This window comes from Ovis canadensis, chromosome 3, assembly GCF_042477335.2.
Source record: "Ovis canadensis isolate MfBH-ARS-UI-01 breed Bighorn chromosome 3, ARS-UI_OviCan_v2, whole genome shotgun sequence".
Classification (NCBI taxonomy): domain Eukaryota; kingdom Metazoa; phylum Chordata; class Mammalia; order Artiodactyla; family Bovidae; genus Ovis; species Ovis canadensis.
Genome location: NC_091247.1, coordinates 215,423,196 through 215,449,242, shown reverse-complemented (window position 1 = coordinate 215,449,242; position 26,047 = coordinate 215,423,196). Strand labels below are relative to the sequence as shown.

Here is a 26,047-nt window from a genome sequence, read left to right as displayed (position 1 = left end):
TAGTTAGGGACTTTAGGAAGGTCATGTACTCACTGCTATATTTAAAATGGATAACCAACAAAAACTTACTGTATAGCTCATGGAACTCTGCTCAATGTTATGTGCCAGCCTGCATGGGAGGGGGGTTTGAAGGAGAATGGATCCATGTATATGTATGGCTGAGTCCCTTCGCTGTTCACCTGAAACTATCACAACATTGTTAATCAGCCATACCCCAATACAAAATGTTGTTGGTGTTAAAAAATTAATTTTTTTTTTTAGAGTGCTCTCTTTATCACATTTTGGGACTCTGTAATCAGCCTGTGTTAACCCAGGAGCAACAGTTGGCAGAATAAGGGTCTGAAAGGTGCAGATATGAACTGACCTAGTTGCTCTGTGGGTTAGAGATGGATGATTTGAGAAACTTTGACTTTGGGGGCTGAGATAGAAAAGCGGGAGCAAAATGGCAATAGTCACTGTAAGTCCTGGTTCTCCTGTTCTTTCCCTGTTTACAATAACTGGTACCCCTTTGGGCCTTTATGTCTCCAACTGTTAGCCCTGCTCTTCCTGCCCTTGGTATAAGAAGCAAGTTTTAAGTGCTTTGAACTCCTTAGAGAAAAGCTTTAGAGAGAGCAATGTGGGGCATAGGGGGAGGAGGGCTGTTAATTTTAGCCTGGGGTTTTCCAGCTGGCACACTGTTTCCATCTTGAATCACTTCCACACCCTGAGCTCTGCCTGGGAGATCCCTCCTCCTGGGGGCTTCCCCACTCCCTGGTTTGGTCTGAGCCACAGTGGTAAGCATTCCAGAAAAATGCTTAAGAGAAGTCTGGCTTAGTCATTTAATGAACAGTTCAGAAGGCAAAGGAAGCATAGAGATGAGAGATGCTGGTCCCGGTAGGTACTGATGTGTGGACTCCAAGAACCAAAGGGGTAGTATGGCCACTCTTTGTATTCTTGGTCTGTGACTGAGCAGTGACTCTCTGCCATTTGCAGCCCTCCAGGACCTTCCCAGGCCCCATAGTTTCAGTTTCAACTCTACGAGAAAGTTAGGATTCTTCTCCAGGGCCTCTTCCTGGTTAGCTTGATAATGGGATGTAACTTGGGATCATTCCTTAAGACAGGAATCCCTGGTGGCTCAGATGGTAAAGAATCTGCCTGCAGTGCAGGAGAGCCAGGTTCCATCCCTGGGTCAGGAGGATCCTCAGGTTGGGAAGATCCCCTGGAGAAGGGAATGGCAACCCACTCCGTATTCTTGCCTGGAGAATTCCAAGGACAGAGGAGCCTGGCGGGCTATAGTCCATGGGGTTGCAAAGAGTCAGACACAACTGAGCCACTAACATTCCTTAAGACATCTGTCTCCTTTGTCCTTCCTCCACCATCTGACATTCTCTAAGGAAGGAGGGCATTTAGGGAGAAAGAACAGGTTAAGGATTTCCTGTTTCTTGCTGGTGTGTTTTAATTTATTTAAATTTAGAGGAACAGCAGTCTAATCAGGCAGTAATTAATTCACTGTTCATTAGGGGCCTTTATTTGTGTCTTCTGCATATGGATGAGCCTTGAGGTCACACTGTCCCTCTGAAGAGGAAGGTGGTAAGAGACAAGTGCTGTCCAGGCACTTCAGCTCTTCCCCTTTGGTGCCTCCTCTTCCCCCAACCTCGACCTAACAGGGACTAGATTCCTTAGGGGAAGGAAGAGAAAGGTCTCTCCCATCCTTCTTCTCCTCCCCACCCCCCCAACATTCCTTGAGTCCCTCCCTTGCTGCCCCAACCCATCCCAGCAGCACCTCTTCCTGCACTTCAGGTCCCATCCACCAGCTGCAGGCTGGAGTCTCTTCAGGTCCCACTGGATTGACTCTGAGCTCCCTTAGCAGTGTGTTTGCTTTGCGCCTCTGCTTTCAGTTGGTTCATCACTCCTTGGCCTGGCTCTGCTGCCTCTTTTTCTTAGGGAGTCTGACACCCTGAATCCACATACTGCTCTGATCCTGAGAAATACACTCCCTCCTCCCCACGCTCACCGTTGTGTGCTGCGTAGACTCAGCCACACCTCACTGGTGTTACACAGTAAAGCTCGCCAACCCCTAAAACATGCACCTATGGCCACATAGACACTCCTGATTCTAGCTGCAAAAGTAAATACGCAAAGGCCAGCAGAGGCCAGGGCAGCCCCCACTTACCTGTGACTGTTTCCTCTCTTCCCTGGAGCTCTCCCATTTCCAGGGAGCAAGTGGGGCACAGATGGGGGTGGGGGGAGAAATGGGACCTGGATGTTACCATGGCAACAAAGCCTAGCAACAACTGAGAGGCTGCTGTGTGGGCTTTTGCAGGGCTGTTACAAGAGCCAAACCTAGAACTGGGGGCTCAGAGGTGACTGATCCCAGCTGGGCAGCCTGTGTTCCCTCCTTCAAATACACCCCTCGATGCCACCCCCACACCCCAGCAGTGCCTCTTCAAGAGGGCAGAACAGGAAAAGCTAATGAGAGTTAACCACAGGGCTTCTGGGGGACAGCTGTGGGTGGGGGCAGGTTAGGGAGCAAGGCTGAAAATAAAGCAAGCAGGGCAGCCAGCCTCTCTCCTGCTGCTCCCTCTCGTCTTGCTTCCATTGCTCCATTTTTTCTTCTCCTTTTGCCCTTCACCCTCCATCTGCCTTATCAGCTCTCCTCTTCCTTTTCTGGCTGGCGCCATCGCCTGAGCTGCTATAGAAGTGTCCCTTTGCTTTGGCCTCCTTGCTCATGGGTCTCTTTTGACCTTCGCTGGTAATTAACAGGCCACTCTTCCAGTTTGCTCCGGCTGCTGCTCGTCAGGTCTGCTCCCGTCTGTCTCTTCCTTCAGCTCCATCCCATATCAAAGCCCCCAAACCCCAACTCCAGGTCAGAGCAGGCCAGGTCACTTGGGTCTGGAGGGTCACCCCTCCATCCTCCTTTTCCTCCCTTTTGGCTGCCCATTGCCTTTCCTCCTTTCCTCGCTGCGGGGCTCATGAGGCAGAACCAGGGGACTCAGGTATCTTGCAAAGGCTTTATTTGAAAATTTTGAAACTTACATCCCACAAGAATTCAAGATTATCACCACAAGAAGAAAGAGATAATACAAAAATATATATCACAGCATAGGAGCCAGGTAAGACAGGAAAGAAGGAAGGAAGGTGGGAAAGCCATGAGAAGCTGGGACAAACCTGAGGGGTGGAGGGGACAAAAGGCAGGAGAGTTGGAGGAACCAAGGAGGGAGGGAGGGGCAGGTTGGGAGGCAGAGCTCCCGATGGCCTTAAACCAGCTGGCCCCGGTCCCTGGCAGCCTAGGTGGAATTAGGGAGGCCCTCAGGGGGACTGGAAAGTGGAGGACTTGATTGGGTGGGGGACGGTGGGGAGGAAAGGGGGCTCTGAGTTCCAGAGTGACACGCACAGACAGCCAGGACAGAAGAGACAGGACTTGGGAGGCAGGGGAGGGCAAATGGGGCCCCTTTCTCCTGCAGTGCAGCAGGAGGCTCCCCAAAAGCCATCTCCCAGACAACAGAATTTAGCAGTGGGGCTGGGGAGGAGTTTTGGGGGCCTCATGACTCCCCATTTCCACAGGGGAGTCCTTAGAGTGGGGTGGGGGACATGGTAAAACCCACGACGTGGAGTGGGGTGGGACCGGGACAGATGGGGCCCAAAGAGTCCCCAGCTCATCTCCCACCCCCCTCCGGGGCAGCATGCAGGGGACACAGAAACTCCACCTGTGGGTGTTCACGAAGTGGAGTGTGAGCACGACATTTACAACATCACAACGAGGGGCCGGGAAATGCACATGAGAGGTACACCCACTGACCGCTGAGTGATGGGCCGAGCGCAGGACGAGGGAGGAGAGGAAGTGAAAATCGAGGAAGTGAAAAGTGTGAGACAAAAGGGAGGACACAAGGGATCCTCGGAGAGGGGATGTGGGTGGGGAGACTGGCTGTACAAGAGCGTGAGTGTGCGATGGCCTGAGGGGAGAGGTGAGTGTGCAAGGCTCATGTGAGTGTGCCAGGGTGGGGACGGGGGTGGGGGCCAGAAGCCACAGATAGGTGAGGCCCCCACCTCAAGGAGGGTGAGCAGCTGGGCTTGCCTGTGGGCCAGCGAGTGTTCCCAAGGTGTGAGCCCAGGCAGAGCCGCAGCGCCCACAGCCGCCGTGCCCTCAGCAGGATGGGGGCTATGCCGGGCCCTTGGCCCCCTGCCTGGAGGTGCCCCAACCTTGGGGGACATCACAGATTCACCAGGGGAATCCTAAGGGGAAAAGGGAAAGGGCACAGTCAGGAACCAAGGGGCAAGCCAGAATCAAGAGGGCAGTTCAAGAAATAAAAGGGATGGAGATTAAGGGGGCAAGGTGGAGTGAAATGGCAGCATGAAAACAGGACATAGATCTACAGGGAGACAGGTGGGGCCGCCCAGAGAGCAGAGATCCAGTCTCCTGAGGGTGGGCAAGTCTGCCTCCTCCCCACCCACCCGGTGAGGAGCACCCCACCCACTGCCACTGCCCTCCTCCCTGCCCCCTTCCCTGCCCTCACCGGTTCAGCTGGAAGGCTGGTGCCCCCTTGGGCTGGGGCATCCCGGGCCGGGGCCCCCCTCGGGGTTCCTCGTGGTCAGGGGTGGGGGTGGGCGAGTCTCCGAAGGCCCCCAGCACAGTGACCCCGGCTGGGGACAGGTCAGTCAGGGGCTGCTGGCTCTCCTCTTGCCTCAGGGCCCCTTGCTGCCCCGAGGGCCTGCGCCGTTTCTGACTGCGGTCCCAGCTGGCAACCCCGGAAGGAGAGAGGTTCTCATCCATTCGAGAAGTCCCCAGCTTGGGCCCCCTTGGGCTCTGGTCACCCCCCAACCTCCCCCAGGCACCCAAAACATCTGACAGCAGAGAGACCAGCCTCTAACTGTTCCCTATGCCCCCGATCCTGAGACCCTGTCCACAAAACCACTTCCTGTCCCCGCGCCCCCAGGGGGGCTTGGGAATCTAAATCACCCTCCCACCTGGTCCAGAGCCACAGAATGAGCGACCCCTCTCATGGACACACAGAGTCCCCCCACAACTGCCCCTCCCCCACACACACCCAGAGAGCCATTTCTCTCCGCAGCAGGTGCCTGGCAGGTTTAGTTCTAGCTCAAAGTCAGCTAATGACCTGGACACCTGAGTCTAATGAGTCTTGCAGTAAAGTGTGAAGAACTTAGTGACCTGCTATTAAGTGCATGCGAAAAGCTGGGATTTTCTCCCTCTTCCCTTTAAGGCGGCCTTAAGAAGGGCCCTGCAGAATGACAAGAGATGGCCGCCCTAGCCCCCCAGCTTGTGCTCACAATGATCTCTCTACCTCTCCCACTCTCCTTGTATTTCCCCAGCAGGAACCTGAGCTCATTTCTCACAGCTTCCCCTGCCCAGATCCTTTCTATCTTTCCCCAAGGTCTTGCCTTAATCCACCACTTCCTATTCCACTCCCAGGAAAACTGCCACCCAGGCTCCTTCCAGCCAAACATTCATGGGGATGTCAGCATCCCCTTCCTGCTGGCTTACCAGAACTTGAAGATGATGCCGGTGGCCACGAGGACAATGATGATGGAGATGGTAATTGTGACGTAGAGTTGAGGGTCCACACCTGTTTGGGGACAGGGAAAAAGTCTTAGGGAGGCCTGGGGCCGGGGAAGCCAAGCAGGGTTGGTGTCGGGGTTAGGCTATAGGTTCAGGAAGCTTGAGCAGTGTTGCCATTGGAAGCCACATCATCCAACTCTTTTTCTGCTTCTTTAGAGCCTCCCTGCTTTATTTTTATCATCAGCTTTCTCCAGAGTTTTCAGCTCTTTCCCTCCCAAATCTTTTTTCTCCACTTCCCCAAATCTTCTGTATATATGGGATGAGAAGGAGTTCCAAGGTCAGAGAGAACCTCTCTCTCTCTGCACGGAAACTAGCGGGTGAAAATGTCCATCTCTGCCCTGGCCCCGCCCCCAAACCACTGGCCCTGTGTCTGCACCCTGAGTTAAGGTGTCATCCTAAAGGGCCTTCCTCTGGCCTGGACTATTCCCACTGTTTCCAGGGTCTGGCTCAAATGTCAATTCTTGGAAGGTCTCCTGATCCCCGGGCAGTAGTAGTCTCTCCCTTCTCTTTGCCTAAAAACATGCTGTGCACACCTCTATGAGAGCGTGTATTACTGTTGACTCATCCCTGAGGGTTTACGCATCTGTCTTCACCAGTGGACCTGAGCTCCTCCAGGGCTCAGACACATCTTCCTCTCAGCCTGCTGTGCCAGCCCAGGGCCCGGCACACTTGTGGAAGGAGCTGACACACATGACCCCTGTTGCTGCCCTGAGAGTCTTCAACCAGCGCCCTGTCCATATCCCTTCCCAGCCTCTCCCACTCACCTTCACCGCGGCCCCCGAACAGGAAGGGCCTCAGGGTGGCAGGTGCTTCTCCAAGGATGAGCCCATCTCCATCAGCCCGCATGGAGTCTGAGTTGGGATGTGGAGTAGCCAGCCCGTGGGGGGCTGCAAAACCATAGTCCAGGGGCAGAAATCCAGGATTGGCAGAGTTGGGGTCCCCCCCATCCTCTCGAGACACCGTAGGGCCCCACACAATAGCCCAGGGGTACTGGGATGAGGGTGGACCCTCCTCAAAGCCTGATGGGGTGGCCGGGGGCGCAGTGCCCGGCAGGACTTGCCGACGTGATCTCAGGACCCGAGGGGATCGGCTTGGTGGAGGTGCCCGCTCCCACACACACACGTGGCGTGGGGCCGAGGGTCCTCCCCGGGCACAGGGGGGCCGGGCTGGGGCTGGTGGGGCTCGAGGGGAGGTGGAGGAACCTTGAGCAGGCGGTGGGAGGGGCAGCAACAGCAGTGGCCAGAGAGAGAGGAGATGGGACAGCAGCAATGCAGGCCTGCGGGAAGGAAGAGCGAGCGATGAGTCCGAGGCCATCTTGGGCTGCCTCCTTCCTCTGTGCAGAAAGTGGCTGTGGGAAGACATGTCTCACTTCCCGTCTTCCAAGGGTCGAGCCCTCAGGATGGAAAGCCCTGGGTGGGTCTAGGAGGGAAAGGGCCAAAACCCCAGGGAACACGACCTCTAAACTCCCTCCAAACTTACCGCATCCTGGACTCCATGTCCAAGATCCTCAGCGGTGGCTCAGATTTTCAGCCTTTACTGGGGGAGAGAGGGGTTGTCACATTCCAGGCTTGCCCCGAGGACCTCCCCAGCTCATCCATCCTCCCCATTCACCTCCACCTCCCCTCCCAGCTGCAGCTCCCATCTATGCTGCCACCACTAAGGACTCTCAGTTGCCTAGCATTGTCCTGGGGAGGGGAGAGGAGACTCCCAGACCAGTCCCCTGTCTAGCCCCCAGTCCCTATCTGCAACTTCCCAGGTCCCTGTTACTTGCCTACCCCAGGGTCTACTCTCACTTCTCTGGCTTCCTTCCTTCTCACTTCCTCTGCCCACAGCTCCTAGCTTTTCTTGGATCTTAATTTAGAGCCAAGAACCTTGTGATTCCTTGAGCACCTACCGCAAGGGAGGGCGTCTGAGAAGGGGAGGGAAGAGGAGGAAGTCAATCAGATTGAGTGTGTGAACCTGTGGGGCTGCACAGAGGGGAGCATCCCAGACTGCCCACCCCACTTGTCCTCCGAGGCTTTTCTCTGAGGAGTGAATGGCCCCAGGAATCTGCATTTTCAGGAACAGAGGAAACGGAGATGGAGGGATGGAAGGAAAGAGACAAGAAAGGGAGAGGTGGGTGGGGGAAAACTACAGAATGTAATTTTTGCTCAGTGTTCAGTCATCCAAACGCATTGGTGCCCTCTGAGAAGAACTGGAGTTGGGGAGAAGCCGGACCCTCAAATGCCGCTTTCCGGGGTAAAGAGTCTGGGAGAATCATCGGGATGGAGGGTTCTGAAAGAGGAGGACACATTCTCAGAGTTGAGGGTGGCAGACCCAGGGGGGAGGCAGCAGGCTCCCCAGTGAATGAGGATGTGACATTCAGTGTCCTCTGGTTTCTGGGTCTAGATCTGGACATGAAGCGCTCTCAGAGAATAACAGGGAGTAAGGTGGGAGAGTTTGGGGAAGGGACTGGGAAAGTGGGCTGTGGATAGAGCTGTGAAGAGGTGATGGGCTGAGAGACGGAAGGCTGGTGAGGCATGAGAAAGGAGGAGAAAGGTGAAGAGGAAGACGGTGAGGGGGGCTGGTTCTTGAACTAATGGACTGGGGTGGGGGGCGCGCACAAAAGATGGACAGCTGTAGGATGCTGAGCATAAGAGGAAAGGTCAGGGAGGGAAACTGAGAGGGTTCCGGGGTCGTAGGAGCCTGGGAGAAGGAGCAAAGAAAGGTCCAGGCAGGACGGGAAGTGGAGACCGAGGAAGGAGAGGGGAGAAGAGGGAGGAGACCAGGGATGGGGAGGAAGAAAGGGGGGAGGAAACGACAAGGTACCGAGGATAGAATGAGACAGGGAAGGGACTGGGGAACAGCAAAGATGGAGGAGTTGGAAATTGTTTCTTCCAACGTAAAGAGACACGGAGCTATGTCAGTAATGCCTAACGCGTCGGGAGCCGCGTTAGGCATTACTGACAGAGCAACGGAGAGAGGCAGGGAAGGGGGCCTGGTGGGAAGACTCGAGAGGAAGCCAGAAGAGAGCGAGGCTGCGGGGACCGAGGAAGGAGTGGAAGCCGGTGGAGCGGAGACGGGTTCCCAGGGACAGCTGTGGCCAGCTGACGCCGGGACCCACTCGTCTCTCCTGCCTGTGCATCCCCCCGCCCCAACCAACGTCAGCTCCAGTCCCCGGACCCCGCACCCCTTAGTCACCCCCTCCAGGAAGCCCGCAGTCGCCCGGCTGGCGCGCCACCCCCACCCTCCCCTCGCTCCTCACCGACCTGTTGTGCGCAGGAGACGAGCTGGGGGTGGGGCGGGAGTCTGGGGCTGGGGGAGCAGGGCCCATCCCCAGGGCGGCCGCGAGCCCACCCTTCCCGAAGGCCCGCGCTCCGTGGACCCCAGTGGAAATCGATGAGTGGGGTGGGGGTGGGGGTGTGTGTGTGGAAACGAGGGCGAGGAGGTAGGCGAGGGGGTCCGTGGGAGGGAGCGCCGAGAGCAGAAAAGGAAGCCAAGGCAGGAGGATGCGAGGGGCCGAGCCAAAGGCGGGATGCAGGCAGCCGCCGGGACCGCTGCGCAGGAGGGCAGGACGGAGTCGGGACCCGCGGTGGGATGCGGAGCGCGGCGGGCGAGGCGAGCTTCTGGGCTGGAGGCTCGAGCCGGGCGGGGGGCCGCGTCGGGAGGGCAGGGGGCGAAGGGCGCGCAGTAGGGGAGGGGAGGGCCGGGCTCCCTCGGGTGGAGGTGTGGGGGGCCCTCTCGCTCACCTGCATGCCTGGCGCGGCGGCGCGACGGCTGCGGGCGCTCGGGGCTGCGCCGGCCTGGGGGGTCGCGGGAATGCGTGGGGCACGGGGCATGGTCGGGGGGTTCTGTGGGCAACGGGGTGCAGGAGAGGGTGGGGGGCTAGCGCCCGGGGCGCGGGGCGGCGGCGGCGGCGGCGGCGGGAGATGCTCGGCTCGGCTCGGCTGGGCTCGGCGCGGCAGCTCGGAGCGCGCGGTCCCCGCCTCTCCTCCTCCCCCCGCTCGGTTAACCCTCCCGCTGCCGCGCCTCGGAAGTCGCGCCCGGCCGCGTCCCAGATGGAGGATGGGAGAGGGCAGCCGAGGGTGAGCGACCGTCCGATTCCCCGGGTTCCGGGGGCGGGCTTCTCCACCCTGACCCCAACTCCGTGGACACCCGTGGTTGCCCCAGTGAGTTTCTGAGATTCTGAGTCACCCGAAGCTCTGGGTTCCTGACTCTGTTTCGCCTCTGCTGGGGGATGAGGTGGGATGAGGGTGGGAGTGATGTTCTCGCACCATCCTCGGATTATCACAACAGCTGGATCCCCTGATTCCATTCTGGCCCAGCTGCAGTGTATCTTGCCCAGAGCAACCCAAACGATCTTTCAGATAAGTGGACCGAGTTGCATTACTCAGCTTTTCTAGGACTCAGAGTATCCCAGCTCCTTCCTGTGCCTTAGGAGGCCCCGCATAACCTGGCCCCCTAGGGAGCTCCCCGTTCGATCTTCATGTCCTAGCCACACTGGACTTGATCTATGTTCCTAGAATCAGAGGAGGTGAACTTGCCTCAGGGCCTTGGCACTTGCTGTTCCCACTGCCTTGACCGTTTTCCCCTGGCTTCTCTCAGTGATTCACTCATTTCATTAAAATTTCCCTTAGTTCCTATGTCACCCCCTCTAGGAGGCCTTCCCTAACCCCTCTAGCTAAATGGGCTTCCCCAGCCCCTAATCTCACCCTGTAACCTTCCTGTGTCTTTCAGGTTACCCTATTTTATTTGGGTTTTGAGCGGACACCATGTGCTTCTAGTTTCCTTTCATTCTCACTGGCTTTTCCTTCTCTGTCTTCTGCTCGACCTCTAAATGTTAGCGCTTCCTAGGGCTTAGTCCTTGGCCCCCTTCTCGTTCCACATTCTCTGTCCAGTGATGTCATCCAGTCCCAGGGCTTAAATACTATGTAAATGTCAGCGAGTCCTAAATTTATATCCAACGCTCCAGACTCATTTATCCAGCAGCCTACTTGACATCTCCACTTGGATGTCTAATAGCCATGCAAAGCTCATGTGGCTAAAATAGATGTCTTGAATTACCCTCCGCCTCAGTCAGTCCATTTTTCTCTTAGTAGTGTTCCCCATCCTGGAATAGGATGGCTTCCACTTTTTAGGCTAAAAACCTAGGAAACATCCTCCCCACCTTTTCCTTTTCACTCTGATTCCCACCCTGTATCTAATTTACCAGCAAGTTCTATGAGCTCTACTTCCAAAATATACCACAAATCCATCTCCTCTTCTCCATCATTGTTTTTTGGTCACGCTGAGCGTCATGTGGAATCTTAGAACCTGGACCCTCTGCAGTGGAAGCACAGAGTCTTAACCACTGGACCACCAGGGAAATCCACTCTATCATTGTTGCTATCACCCTGGTCCAAGCCATCTGCTCTCTCTGAAATAATGAAGTGATTACCTAGCTGGCTCCTTGCTTCTGCCTTTGCCCTTTACAAACTAGTCTCCACAATATCTAGTCATGTTTTGAAAAATATGAATTATATCATTCTCTTGCCTGCTTGGGCTTCCCTGATGGCTCAGATGGTAAAGAATCTGCTTGCAATGCAGGAGACCCAGGTTTGATCCCTAGGTGGGTAAGATCCCCTGGAGAAGGGAATGGCAGCCCACTCCAGTATTCTTGCCTGGAGAATTCCATGGACATATGAGCCTGATGGGCTACAGTCCATGGGGTCGCAAAGAGTCAGACACAGCAGAGGGACTAACGCCTGCCTGCTTAAAACATCTGAGGGGCTTTTCATTGTACTTAGAGTAAAATCTGAATTCCTTGTTAGGAGAGGCCCGCCCATTAGTATTCCTCAATATTCAAACGATGTGCCCGATTGGACTTCTAAAAAGTTCTAAACATCTGAAATTATCCTCTTGACACCCCTGTACTTTTCATTCCAACTTCCTGGAATCCTTTGCCCACCTCCCCCCCACCTCCTCCTCTTGTTGGGTCCCTCTTGTCATTCAGCCACCCACTCTGTCTCATCAGAAGATTTCGCTGTCTTTCCGACTCGTCACTCTCTGAAATGATCTTGTGTTTGTTTCCTGTTTATTGTCCGCCCCCACCCCACCCCCATATACACTGCAGAACAAAGACCTCATTTGCCTTGTTCATCAGTATCCTTCTTCAGTGCCCGGCGCATAGTAGATGCTCAATATCTGTTGCTTAGTGAACTTCACCTGGGACTCCTGCTCACTCATCCTCTCCCCTGCTCTTCACCTGCCTTTTCTATCTGCCTGCCCTCTGTGATCTCTGCCCTGTGGTGAATGCTCTAAGTCAAGTCTCTGCTCACACTCCCACCCCTCTAGAGTCTCACCCCTCATCCCCTGCCTTATTACTGTTATTAACCTGACACATTCGCTTCCTGAAAGGAAACCTACTGTTCCGATCAGCATCTGCAGGGACTGCGCTCCTGCTCATCTGTCCCTGACAGCCCTTCATTCTGAGGTCAGAAGGCAGTGAGTGAGCCCTCCTCCTAGTGTCTCCCTGTGGCCAGGAAAAATGGTGCACATTTTATGTAAACACAGTCATGTGAGGCTGGGTGTGCAGCCCATGCTGTGTCCTGGGCCCCAGTGAGCCCCAGCTGCATCCTGAGAATATGCTGTGAGAGGCCTCATTATATGATGAGTGTGGGTCAAATTTATCAAGTGAATATTCACTATCAGTCTAAGTGCCTTTTATACTGAGTACTTGGGTCATTATGACTTATTCCAGGTATTCCTGATTGATTCATTCTTGCAGGGACTATTTCTGGAACATCTGCTATAGGCTGGGTACTGAGTTACAGCCCTGAGGCATGGTGGAGAGCAGGAACAAAGCCATCACTGTCTTCATGAAACTTAGAATGGAGCCAGGGAGACAATGAAACACAAAGTGATACATGTGTCTTTAGATGAATTTGAGGACCTTCCCACACGCCACAGTCTATAAATTCTCTCCTCGTGTCTGGCTCTGCTGGTATCTTTATCAACTTCTTTGGGCTCACTGGGGCTTCCCAGTGTTTGTCAGAGTAAATTGCTGTCGCTTTCCTGTCCTCAGATGTCCAGTTCTTCTGAATTCTTCTCACTCTCAGCTGATGATCTTGCTTGTTGCTTTTTTGAGAAAATAGAAAGAGGGAAAAGAGAACTTCCCCACTTCCACCACCTCATCCCAGCTGCACCTCTCCTTCTGTGGGGGATCCCAGGCCGTTTTCAACCACCCAAAGCTATCACTCCAGCAACTGGCTCTCCCTCTCCTGCACTATCACCTCCTTCTCTCTGCTTGATTATGCCCAGCAGCATGTAAACACACTGTAACTTCGTGCAGCTTTAGCTTGAAACAAACCTGCCTTAGCTCCACCTTTCTCCTCCAGCATCAGTCCTTCTCTGCTTCCCGTTACAGCAAAGATCACAGAAGATGCTCTCTGTTCACCCACTCTTTCACCTCTCCTCCCATTCCTTCTCTTTCTCTTTTATCAACTTAAACTTCAATTTTTGTGATGTGTTCTTTTGAATTGGCAATACATTTCCCCATGTGCAAAAAAACTTTCCAGTATACAAAAAGCTGTATAGTGAAAGTTCTCATTCTCAGCCCGTCCACTAGCTTGTCCCGTTCCCGTCTTCTGCCTTCAATGTGACTCATTTCTATATAATCTTCCAGAGTCTTTCGTTCCCACACAAGCAAATAATAACGCAAGTTCTTATTTCCCCATATATTTGCCATAGTTTTGCCATACTGTCTACACCTTTACTCTTTTTAAAAATAAGTAAATAAATAGCTTATTTATTTGCGGCTACCCTGGGTCTTCGTTGCTGCACACAGACTTTCTCTATTGGTGGTGAGCAGCGGCTCCTCTCTAGTGGCAGTGCTAGGGCTTGTCACCACGGCGGCTCTCTTGCTGAGGCTCTAGTTGTGGTAGACTGGCTTAGTTGCCCTGCAGCATGTGGGATCTCCCTAGACCAGGGATGGAACCTGTGTCCCCTGCACCGGGGGGCAGATTCTCAAACATCGGACCACCAGGAAAGGCCACTTCCTCTCTTAACAGATGGCATCTCCTTCCTTCCAGTTGATTAGGGCAAAAATCTTGGAATCATCCTTTTAAAAAAACATTTATTTATTTTTTGGCCATGATACAAGGCATGTGGGATCTAGTTCCCTGACCAGGGATCTAACCTGGGCCCCCTGCATCGGGAACTCAGAGTCTTGGCAAATGGACCATCAGGGAAGTCTAAATTATTTTGGCACAGCTTGCAGGATCTTAGTTGCTTGACCAGGGATCAAACCAGGCAGTGAAAGCACAGAGTCCTAACTGGACAGCCAGGGAAGTTCCTCCACTTTTTAAAAATATCATTTCTCACAAATGGATATAAGTTTAAAGACTATGTTACTTCAGTTCAGTTCAGTGGCTAAGTCGTGTCCGACTCTTTGTGACCCCTTGAACCACAGCACGCCAGGCCTCCCTGTCCATCACCAGCTCCTGGAGTTTACCCAAACTTAAGTCGGTGATGCCATCCAACCATCTCATCCTCTGTTGTCCCCTTCTCCTCCTGCCCTCAATCTTTCCCAATATCAGGGTCTTTTCAAATGAATCAGCTCTTTGCATCAGGTGGCCAAAGTATTGGAGTTTCAGCTTCAACATCAGTCCTTCCAATGAACACCCAGGACTGATCTCCTTTAGGATGGACTGGTTGGATCTCCTTGAAGTCCAAGGGATTCTCAAGAGTCTTCTCCAACACCACAGTTCAAAAGCATCAATTCTTCAGCACTCAGCTTTCTTCTCAGTCCAACTCTCACATCCATACATGACTACTGGAAAAACCATAGCCTTGACTAGATGGATCTTTGTTGACAAAGTAATGTCTTTGCTTTTTAATATGCTGTCTAGGTTGGTCATACCTTTCCTTCCAAGGAGTAAGCATCTTTTAGTTTCATGGCTACAGTCACCATCTGCAGTGATTTTGGAGCCCCCCCAAATAAAATCAGCCTTTGTTTCCACTGATTCCCCATCTATTTGCCATGAAGTGATGGGACCAGATGCCATGATCTTAGTTTTCTGAATGTTGAGCTTTAAGCCAACTTTTTCACTCTCCTCTTTCACTTTCATCAAGAGGCTCTTTTTTCCTTCTTTGCTTTCTGCCATAAGGGTGGTGTCATCTGCATATCTGAGGTTATTGATATTTCTTCTGGCAATCTTGATTCCAGCTTGTGCTTCATCCAGGCCAGTGTTTCTCATGATGTACTCTGCATATAAGTTAAATAAACAGGGTGACAATATACAGCCTTGACATTCTCCTTTTCCTATTTAGAACCAGTCTTTCTTGCTTATTTTCAAACTCTATAAAAATATCATATTGTATGTAGCTTTCTAATACAAGTTTTTTTTCCCACTTAATATGATGCTTCTAAGATTTGTTCATATTGTTGCATATTGCTGGAGCTCATAGATTTTCATTGGAGTATACTATGCCACTGTGGATATGTGATATGTATCATAATTTATGTATTCTCCCATGGATGGATTTATGAATTGTTTCCATTTCTTGCTATAATAAACAGTATTTCTGTGAACATAACTATGTCTTCTGCATGCTACAAGAATTTCTCTAGAGTATAAATATAACAGTGTAACTGCTAGGTTGTGAGGTATAAGAATAATTATCTTTGAAAAAGAATGCCACTTTGTTCTTTTAGTTTACACCCCTGCCATCGATATTTGAGTTCCCATTGATCTACATTCTCTCCAATATTTGTATTTTTAGACTTTGTAATTCTTGCCCATCCAGCAGACATACAGTAATATCTTCTTGTGGTTTATTTGGCATTTCTCTAATTAAAAGTGTAATTGAGCATCTTTTCATATATGTAACAGTCTTTTGGGTTTCCTCTTTTGGGAAATGACTGATCATTTAGGTTTTATGTTTTTCTTATTGATTTGCAGAGATCTTTATATATTCTGGATATTAATCTTTTATCGATTTTATATGTTGTAAATATCTTCTCCTCTGTGAAAATATTTATGACCCATCCTTTTGTTTTTCATCATATACTTTGATTATTGGAAGTTCTTAATTTTAATAAAGGTGTATTTATCAACTCTTCATTTTATCTTTAAGCTTTTTGCATCTTGTATTAAAAAAATCACTCTCTGCCCTCTTGGTCAGGAAAGCATTTTCTTATGTGATCTTTAAAAGATTTTAAACTTTTTCTCTTTATACTTAAGTTCTAAACCTACCTAGAATCAATTTTTGTATATAGTGTGTTACAAGGGTCTATTTTTCATTGTTTAATATGGAAAATCAGTTATCCACCATTATTTATTACATAGCCTCTTTTTTCTGACTATTCTGCTTTGCTGACTCTGTTGGATATCAAAATTCCATATATATATGGATCTATTTGTGACACTCTATTTTGTTCCACTGGTTAGCTTTTAAAAACCTGCACATGAAACATACTTGCTTAAATCCTATGGCTTTAAAATAAATCTGGATATCTCCTAGAGTGAACACAACTTTACCAACATACTCTTCTAGAGTATCTTGCGATTTCTTGACTCTTGCTGTATTTGATAATCAACTTGTCAAGTTCTACAAGATTTGATTAAAATTGCATTGAATACAAAGTCCAATTGGAAACAAATTGATACCTTTTTTGGTACTGAAACTTCCTGTCATGGATTTGGGATATGTCTCAATTTATTTAGACCCTGATGCTGGGAAAGACTGAGGGCAGGAGAAAGAAATGACAGAGGATGAGATGGTTGGATGGCATCACCGACTTAGTGGACCTTGAGTCTGAGCAAACTGCAGGAGATAGTGCAGGACAGGGAAGCCAGGCGTGGTGTAGTCCATGGGGTTTCGAAGAGTCGGACATGACTTAGCTACTGAACGACAACAGCAGCCATGTCTTCCAATGAACTTGCATCATTTTCCACATACAGATAATTCCCATCTTCCGTTTTGTACTCTTAGGTGCTCTATTGCTTTTGTTGTGGTAAATGGTGTTTTTTTAAGATTACATTTCAAATTGCTTTTTGCTGGTATATAGAAATGCAGTTGATTTTCAATATTGATTTCTAGACCCCAAAACGTTAATAAGCTCTCTTTTATGTATACTAACTTTCCCATAGACACTTGGAAGTTTCTGCAAAGACAGTCACGTCGTCTGCAAACGACAGCCGTTTGCCTTTTCCTTTCCAACGCTATGCCTTTAATTCTCTCTGCTTGTGCTGGCCAGGACCTATATAGTACAATGTTATTGTTATAATAGCTGACTTCTTTCTTTCATTCTTGTTTTCTTTTTCTTTTTGTTTTTTTTTAATGTTGGTTGCACTGGGTCTTTCTTTTGTCCCTGTCTTTTTTTTTTTTTTTTAAATTTTGGTGTATACAGTGATATTTCATTATGGTCTTAGTGTCCATTTCTTTAATAAGGTTGGCCATTATGTTCACTTATATGTTCATTGACCTTGTGGATTTCCTCTTGTGAAATGCTAGTTCAACTCTTTGAAAAAGTGAGAAGCATTAGTCCCTCAGTCGTGTCCAACTCTTTTGAGACCTCATGGACTGTAGCCTGCCAGGCTTCTGTCCATGAAATTTCCCAGGCAAGAATATTGGAGTGGGTAGCCATTCCCTTCTGCAGAGGGTTTTCCCAACCCAGGAATCGAACCTACATCTCCTGCCTTGTAGTTGGATTCTTCACTGTCTGAACCTCTGAGGAAGCCCAGTTCAACTCTTTAGTTCACATTTATCATTTTTATTGTTAGGATTTTTTTCTTAATCATTTGTAGGAGTTCTTTACACATCCGGGACACATCCTTTGTCAGTGATGATGTTATAAATGCTTCTTTCTATTCTGTGGTTTGTCTTGATGAACAGATGTTCTTCATTTTAATGTAGTCAAAAGTATCAGTCTTTTCCTTTATGCTTAGTGTATTTGTCTTGAGAAAGATTTCCTTACCTTGAATTCATGAATAAATTCTTCTACATTATCTTTTTTTTTTTTTGGCCAAGCTGCACAGCTTGATGGTATCAGTTCCTGGACCAGGGATTGTACCCAAGACAAGGCAGAAAAAGCCCAGAACCTTAATCATTAAAAGTGACTGGGAAACTCCCTGACATTATGTTCTGAAACTTTTACATTTAAGACTAAATGTAGCAGAGTGGGGAATGAATTTCTGTATATGGCTTAAGATAGGGCTTCTGTTTTATTTTTTCTTATAGATATCCAGTTGTCACAGCAACATTGAAATTTGTATCTTTCTCTCCTGCTCAAATGTGCAAACTCTATCAGAAATCACGTTTATACATTTGTGAATTTGTTTCTGAGCTCTGTTTTGTGTTAGTGCCCAATTTATCTATCTTGTGTCAACACTATACTATTGTAATCCTTGGGGATGGTGGTGATTTAGTTGCTCCATCTTGTCCAATTCTTTTGCAACCCCGTGGACTGTAGCCCACCTTGCTCCTCTGTCCATGAGATTTCCCAAGCAAGAATACTGGATTGGGTTGCCATTTCCTCCTCCAAGGGATCTTCCTGACCTAGGAATAGAACCGTTGTCTCTTGCACTTTTACCATCTGAGGCACAAGGGAAGCCCATCTTAATTATTGTAGCTTTGTAATTATGGCCTGGTATCTGGTAAAGCAAGTCTTTCCACCTTGTTCTTTTCAAGAGGCTATATTTGGCCTTTTGCATTTCCATGTAAATTTTAGAATCAGTTTGTCAGTTTCATACGCCCACAAAAAAAAGCCTGTTAGGATTTTGATTAGGATTGCGCTGAATCTGTGAATCTCTTTAGAGAGAACTGACTTCTCCATGATATTAAGACTTCTAATCTATGACTGTGGAATACCTCTCCATATATTTGAGGTCTTCAGTGTCTCACAATAAATTATAATTTGCTGCATGTGAGTCTCACTCATATTTTGTTACATTTATATAAGATATTTGATATTTTTCATAGTATTGCAAGTGATAACTTTAAAAATTATTCATCTAATTGTTGTTCATATATAAATATATTAATTGATTTTATATTTTCTTAACCAAACTCTTATTGTAATAATAATTTATTTGTAGATTCTTTTGAATTTTCTACATATGCAATCACAATTTCACATTTTATGTAAATGATACCTGCTTTGTTTCCTTTAAATAGAATTGGTGATACCAAGCATTCTTTTATCAGTCACAAACTTCCTTCTGGTTTTTTGGTTTTTTTTTTTGACCACGCTGTGTGGCTTGTAAGATCTCAGTTCCCTGACCAGGAATTGAACCTGGGCCACAGCAATGAAAGCCCAGAACTGTAGCCACCAGGCCACGAGGGAACTCCCACAAGTTCCCTTCCAGTTTTCTAAAAGAAGATTTTTTTTTTTACCACAAATATATGTTGATTTCATCACATGCTTTTTCTATTGAGATGATTGTGTGACTTATTCTTTTAATACACTAAAATGATGAATAAAATGAATGTATTTTCTAATATTAAGCTACATTTAAATTCCTGACATAGATTCAAGTTAGTCTAGATGTATTATCTTTTTTACACTTTGCTGGATTTAGTTTGCTAGTGTTTTATTGAAGATCTTTGTATCTATGTTAAGTGAAATTGGCCTGTAATTTTTTTTTCTAATATTGCCCTATTCTGGTTTCGTTATCACAGCAATTCTGGCCCCATAAAATGTTTTTTCTTTTCCTAACTTTTGGACAAGTTTATATAAGGTTAAAATGAGCTGCACTTTGAAAGCTTGGTGCAACTTGCGTGAAGGATGTAATTTTTACCTCCTTATTTTCCCTTTACATCTCATATCTCATCCATTTGCAAGTTCTGTTCACCTCAGTTTTAAACTACTACTCAGCTTCTCTGCTACCACCTTCGCCTAAGCCACCACTATTTCTCACCTGAGTCATTGGAGTACATGCTCAGTCACTTTAGTCGTGTCCAACTCTTTGTGACCCCATGGGCTGTAGCCCACCAGGCTCTTCGGTCCATGGGATTTCCCAGGCAAGAAAACTGGAGTGGGTTGCCAGGCCCTTCTCCAGGGGATCTTCCCCACCCATGGACTGGACATGCATCTCCCGCACTGCAGGCATATTCTTAGCTGGTCAAATGATCATATTCAAAAGTGTGGATGAACAGATATTGGCAGCATCAAGGGCTGTGTATTATTCAGTGCTGAGTCTTAACAGTTTGAAAGAAATAAAGGTCACTCGGAGTGTGCTTAGAAAAGAGCAACTTGAAGGGCAAAGGGCCCAGAACCACTTCAGCTGAAAAGAGATCTTAGGAGCCAGCAGTATTTAGCCAGGAGAAGGGAAGACATATGGTCCTGTCTTCAGAGATTTGAAGAGCTTCTCTCAAGGAAGTGAAATGAGCCTCTATTCAGAGGTGCCTGGAAGAGGCTGTTTCCAGGTTGTTTGACATTCTGTGATTCTATGATAAGTTCTTCATGAATCCAAAGAGTAAGTCTTAGTTCAAGCAGTTATAACAAGGCACCGTAGACCAGATTTAGAAGGGGTCATGGATCTTCCCTCCTAGCTCAGTCAGTAAAGAATTTACCTGCAAGGCAGGAGACCCAGGTTCGATTCCTGGGTTGGGAAGATCCTCTGGAGAAGGGAATGGCAACCAACTCCAGTATTCTTGCCTGGAAAATCCCATGGACAGAGGAGCCTGGCAGGCTAGAGTCCATGGGGTCGCAAGAGTCAGACATGACCTAGTGACTAAACCACCCATTGGAGTAGGCTCCTAAATAAACTCGTTGTTTCTGTTTACACAACCGTCACAATATTTTAAACATGTGGGTCAGATCCTGTTACTGAAGGTGCAATCATTGGAGTACTGCAGCAAAGGTCAAATCCTCCATTGGCTGTCCATCTCATACAAAGTAAGAACCAAAGACCTTACAATAGCCCACAAGGCCTGATATAACCTGGCCACCGTGTTCTCTCTTCCATCTCAGCCCATACTTCTCTCCCTTGCTCACTCTGATACTGACCAGGGTTCTTGGCCTTCCCCAGTCAATAGAAATTCACTAAAGGCCAAACAAACAATTCAGGCAAGCCTTCACTGGGGCTTCTGTGCCCAAAGGAGGGAGCGAAAACAAGGAACAGATTCTTGTTCTCCTCTGGGAGAGAAGGAGGAAGCTGGTTTCTCATATGGGGTGAGGATAGAGGTGTGACCAGGGGGTTTTCCAGAGGTTGGTAGGTGGTTTGCCCACCCCTTTGTGGTGTTGAGTGCAGGGGACATTCGCAGTACCCTGCTTTTGCTCCTGACACCTTTTTTTCTCCCAGATCTTCAGAAGTGGCCATTTGGGGTTTTTTTGGTCCTTTTTTTGTATCTTTTTGTTCATAATTTGCCCCAGCTGTGCATGCATGCAGTTATTTTTGGCCCCACATAGTTTCTTCATATTTTGTTGCTTGCTCCAGGAGAGGTGTGTCCAGGTGCAAGCATTGCAGGGCTGCAGCAAGCGGTCCCAGGCCCCAGATCCCATCTGGTCTCAACTCAGCTCTAGCCACACAGGCCCCCCCAATGCTATTCCTCAAACTCATCAAGTATGTTCTCATCACAGAGGCTTTGCACTTGTAGTCTGCTCTGCCTGCATCTGGTCCCATCACTTCATGGCAAATAGATGGGGAAACAATGGAAACAGACTTTATTTCTGTTGGAAATGGAAATGGACTTTATTTTCTTGGGCTCCAAAACCACTGCAGATGGTGACTGCAACCATGAAATTAAAAGACGTTTGCTCCTTGGAAGACAAAGTATGACAAACCTAGACAGCATATTAAAAAGCAGAGGCATTACTTTACCGACAAAGGTCCATATAGTCAAAGCTATGGTTTTTCCAGTAGTCATATGTGGATGTGAGAGTTGGACCATAAAGAAAGCTGAACGCTGAAGAGTTGATGCTTTTGAACTGTGGTGTTGGAGAAGACTCTTAAAAGCCCCTTGGACTGCAAGGAGATCCAACCAGGGAATCCTAAAGGAAATCAGTCCTGAATATTCATTGGAAGGACTGAAGCTTAAGCTGAAGCTCCAGTACTTTGGCCACCTGATGCGAAGAACTGGCCATTGGAAGAGACCCTGATGCTGGGAAAGACTGAAGGCAGGAGGAGAAGGAGACATCATAGGATGAGATGGTTGGATGGCATCACCGACTCAATGGACGTGAGTTTGAGCAAGCTTCGGGAGTTGGTGATGGACAGGGAGGCCTGGTGTGCTGCAGTCCATGGGGTCACAAAGAGTCGGACACGACTGAATGACTGAACTGAACTGCACTGAAATGCCTGGAATGTTGTCCCCACAGAAACCCATGTGACTTGCTCCTTTTTCTTTTTTTAAAATCTCTACTCCATTGTCACCTTATCAGAGAGGCCTTTCCTTGCCACCACATACATCATAGGAAACGTCTCTTGCATTTTCCATCCACCTTCCTTGTTATGCTTGCTTCATAATTTGCTTCTGACCAATTTTATGTTTGGACCTGTGTATTTATGGCCCTAGTCTCACCACAAGAAAGTAAATACCAAGAGGGCAGGTATTTTGTCTGTATCCCCAATAGTTAGAACAATGCCTGGTAATGAGAGGTGCTAAATATACTCCTTTGAATCAGTGATGAATATTTTATTAAGTGTCTGACTCCTCAGACAGCAGGCTGCTTCTCTAGCTTTATTTCAGTGCATCTTGTTTTCTACCCTTAGCATTAAAAACAAAGCACCTGGCACATGGCCTTGTGCACAACTGTCACTTAGTAACAAATAAATAACTGTTATATCCTAGGCTTTGCTTCAGTTTAATTAGCTCCCATTTTCTCCCTTGGAGATCTTTACTTTTCTTCCCACTTTCCCCACTTCTTGCTTCATTTCTTTTTTTTTCCCATCACATCTACCCCTCCTCCTCTTCTCTCTCTGCCTTTTCTAATCTCACTTGTTTAGTCCATCCCCTCTTCTTTCTTTCTCCAAATTTTCCTTTCCTATTTATTTATTGTCCCCTCATTTTCTCCTCTTATTCCTCTTTCTCTCATGGAACCATGAAGCATCAGAATCAGAGTTGGCCTTAATCTCTCCACTTTCACTTTTTCACTTTCTCTCACTTTACACACATGGAAGAGGAGACACCACAAGATGGCACAATTCCCTTTAAGGTCACAGCTAGAGTAAAACTGAAAGAAATCAGGACTAGATCTCATATTACCTCTTTCTCCCTCTTGGCTTGTCCCTTTCATTTCTGCTTTCTCTTCTCTGTCTTAGCATAGTGTTGAAGTCAGACAAACTTGCATTTGGATCTCGGTTCTATCACTTATACTTGTGATTTTCAACAAATGATTTACCTTCTGTGATCCTTAATGCCCTCACTGGGCTTCCCTGATAGCTCAGTTGGTAAAGAATCTGCCTGCTGGGACTACCCTGATGGTCCAGTGGCCAAGACTCTGTGCTCCCAATACAGGAGGTCTGGGTTTGATCCCTGGTCAGGAAACTAGATCCCACATGCTGCAACTAAAGATCCCACATGTCACAACTAAGACCAGCGCAGCCAAATAAATAAATAAAAATAAATATTAAAAATTGCACATACATTAAAAAAAAACTTTTTTTTTTTTTTTAAGAATCTGCCTGCAATGTAGGAGACCCTGGTTCGATTCCTGGGTCAGGAAGATCCGCTGGAGAAGGGAAAGGCTACCCACTCCAGTATTCTGTTCTGGAGAATTCCACAGACTGTATAGTCCATAGGGTTGCAAACAGTTGGACATGACTGAGTGACTTTCACTTCACTTCACTTTAGTGTCCTCACAAGTTAACTAAGATATAAAGGTACACCGCAAAGCATTGTTAAGGTTAAATAAAAATGACACAAGCATATACAGACCAAAAAAACCCTACAACTAACATTATACCTAATAGTGAGAAACTCGAAGCTTTCTAAGATCAGGTACAGGGGCTTCCCTGGTGGTCCAGTGGTTAAGACTCTGCACTTCCACTGCACAGGATGTCGATTTAATCCTTGGCCAAGGAAGTTACCCATGCTGTGAGGTGTGCCCAAAAAGAAAAAAAAAATAGAGATCAGGCACAAGGCAAGGATATTCCCTCTCACCATTCCTTTTCAACATTGTACTGGACATCCTTGCTAATGCAATAAAGAAAAAGAAATAAAAGATATACAGATTGGGAAGGAAGACATAAAATTGTCTTTGTTCACAGATGACATAATCATGTAGAAAATCTTAAAGAATCAACAACAACAGCAAAAGTCTGCTGAAACTAATGAGCAATTATAATGAGGTTGCAGAATACAAAGGTTAGTTTACAAAAGTCAGTTGCTTCCTATATACCAACCATGAACAAATGGAATTTGAAATTAAAAACAATGTCATTTAGAAACCAGAAATGTGAAATACTTAAGTATAAATCTAGTAAAGCATTTATAAGATCTATAAGGAAAACTAGAAAACTCTGATTTAAAAAAAAATCAAAGAACTAATTAAATGGAGAATTAGTCCAAGTACATGAATAGGAAAACTCAATATCATCAAAATATCAGTTCTTCCCAACTCAGCCTATAGGTTCAGTAAACCACAACCACAGTTGCAGCAAGTTATTTTATGGGTAGCAACAAACTGATCTAAAGTTGATATGGAGAGGCAAAAGGCCCAGAATAGTCAATACAATGTTAAAGGAGAGGAACAAAGTTGGAGGACTGACACTACCTGATTTCAAGACTTACTATAAAGCATTTTAATCATCAAGACAGTATGATATTGGTGAAAAAATAGACAAATAGATGAACAGAACAGAATAGAGAACCCAGAAATAGACTCCTATAGAGCCAACTAATCTTTGAAAAAGAACCAAAAGAAATGCAATGGAACAAAGATAGCCTCTTCAACAAATGGTGTTGGACATCCACTTGCAAAAAAAAGAAAGAAAGAAAGGAATCTAGACACAGACTTTATGCCCTTCACAAAAACTAACTTGACTAGATCACAAGCCTACATGTAAAATGCGAAACTATTAAGCTCCTAAAGATAACATAGAAGAAAATCTAGATGAACTTGATACCTTTTTAGATACACCACTAAAGGCATGATATGTGAAAGGAATTATTGATAAGGTTGACAATGTAAAACTTCTGCTCTGAAGCAGATAATATCGAGAATTAAAAGACAAGCTACAGACTGGAAGAAAATATTAATATTTGCAAAAGACACATCTGATAAAGAATTGTTATCCAAAATATATACTTTAAAACTAATATCAATAAAACTCAATAAATAAACAACCCAATTAAGAAGTGAACCAAGACCTTAACAGACACTTCACCAAAGAAGATATACAGATGGCAAGTTCCACATCATATGTTACCAGGGAAATGCAAAATATGTAATAAAAGAGCAATGAGATGTAACCACACACCTATTCAGTTCAGTTTAGTCGCTCATTTGTGTCCGACTCTTTGCGACCCCATGAATCACAGCACGCCAGGCCTCCCTGCCCATCACCAACTCCCAGAGTTCACTCAGACTTGCGTCCATCGAGTCAGTGATGCCATCCAGCCATCTCATTCTCTGCCGTCCCCTTCTCCTCCTGCCCTCAATCTTTCCCAATATCAGGGTCTTTTCAAATGAATCAGCTCTTCGCATCAGGTGGCCAAAGTACTGGAGTTTCAGCTTCAGCATCATTCCTTCCAAAGAAATCCCAGGGCTGATCTCCTTCAGAATGGACTGGTTGGATCTCCTTGCAGTACAAGGGACTCTCAAGAGTCTTCTCCAACACCACAGTTCAAAAGCATCAATTCTTTGGCACTCAGCTTTCTTCACAGTCCAACTCTCGCATCCATACATGACCACTGGAAAAACCATAGCCTTGGCTAGGTGGACCTTTGTTGGCAAAGTAATGTCTCTGCTTTTCGATATGCTATCTGAGTTGGTCATAACTTTTCTTCCAAGGAGTAAGCGTCTTTTAATTTCATGGCTGCAATCACCATCTGCAGTGATTTTGGAGCCCCCCCAAAAATAAAGTCTGACACTGTTTCCACTGTTTCCCCATCTATTTCTCATGAAGTGATGGGACCGGATGCCATGATCTTCATTTTCTGAATGTTGACACCTATTAGAATGGCCCAGATCTAGAACACTGACAACACCAAGTGATGGTGAGCGTGTGGAGCAACAGGAGTTTTCACTCACTGCTGGTGGGAACACAAGTTGTACAGCCTAGTTGGACAGGCTTTCACCATATGATCCAGGAATTGTGCTCTTTGGTATTTCCCTGAGGGATGAGAAAACTTATGTCCACACTGAAACCTGAACATGGATGTTTAGAGCAGCTTTATTCATAATTGCCTAAGCTTGGAAGCAACCAATGTTCTTCAATAGCTGCATGCAAAAACAGTGATACATCCAGACAATGGAATACTATTTGGCACTAAAAAGAAGTGAGCTAACGAGCCACAAAAAGACATGGAGGAAACTTAAAGTGAAAGAAACCAATCTGGGAAGGCTACGTACTGAATGATTTCTAC

The 26,047-nt window shown here is 47.4% G+C and overlaps 1 protein-coding gene across 1 annotated transcript; it reads right to left on the bottom strand.

Moving 5' to 3' along the window:
* Window positions 1-2,976: 2,976 nt before the first annotated feature.
* PIANP (PILR alpha associated neural protein) lies at window positions 2,977-9,504 on the bottom strand. Its single transcript, XM_069585843.1, has 6 exons — window positions 9,283-9,504; window positions 7,034-7,090; window positions 6,319-6,830; window positions 5,480-5,561; window positions 4,494-4,715; window positions 2,977-4,212 (listed from the first exon to the last, which is right to left on the bottom strand). The coding sequence occupies exons 2-6, from the start codon at window positions 7,048-7,050 to the stop codon at window positions 4,191-4,193; spliced, it is 855 nt and encodes a 284-aa protein (XP_069441944.1). The 5' UTR covers window positions 7,051-7,090; window positions 9,283-9,504; the 3' UTR covers window positions 2,977-4,190.
* Between the last annotated feature and the right edge of the window lie 16,543 nt (window positions 9,505-26,047).

Bases quoted from the DNA above. Each gene is read 5' to 3' on its own strand.
- PIANP (XM_069585843.1), bottom strand. The intron at 5,562-6,318 runs GTGAGTGGGAGA...GTCCCCAAACAG, and splicing joins GTTCGGGGGCCGCGGTGAAG to GTGTGGACCCTCAACTCTAC. The intron at 4,716-5,479 runs GTAAGCCAGCAG...CGGGGTTGCCAG, and splicing joins GGCATCATCTTCAAGTTCTG to CTGGGACCGCAGTCAGAAAC.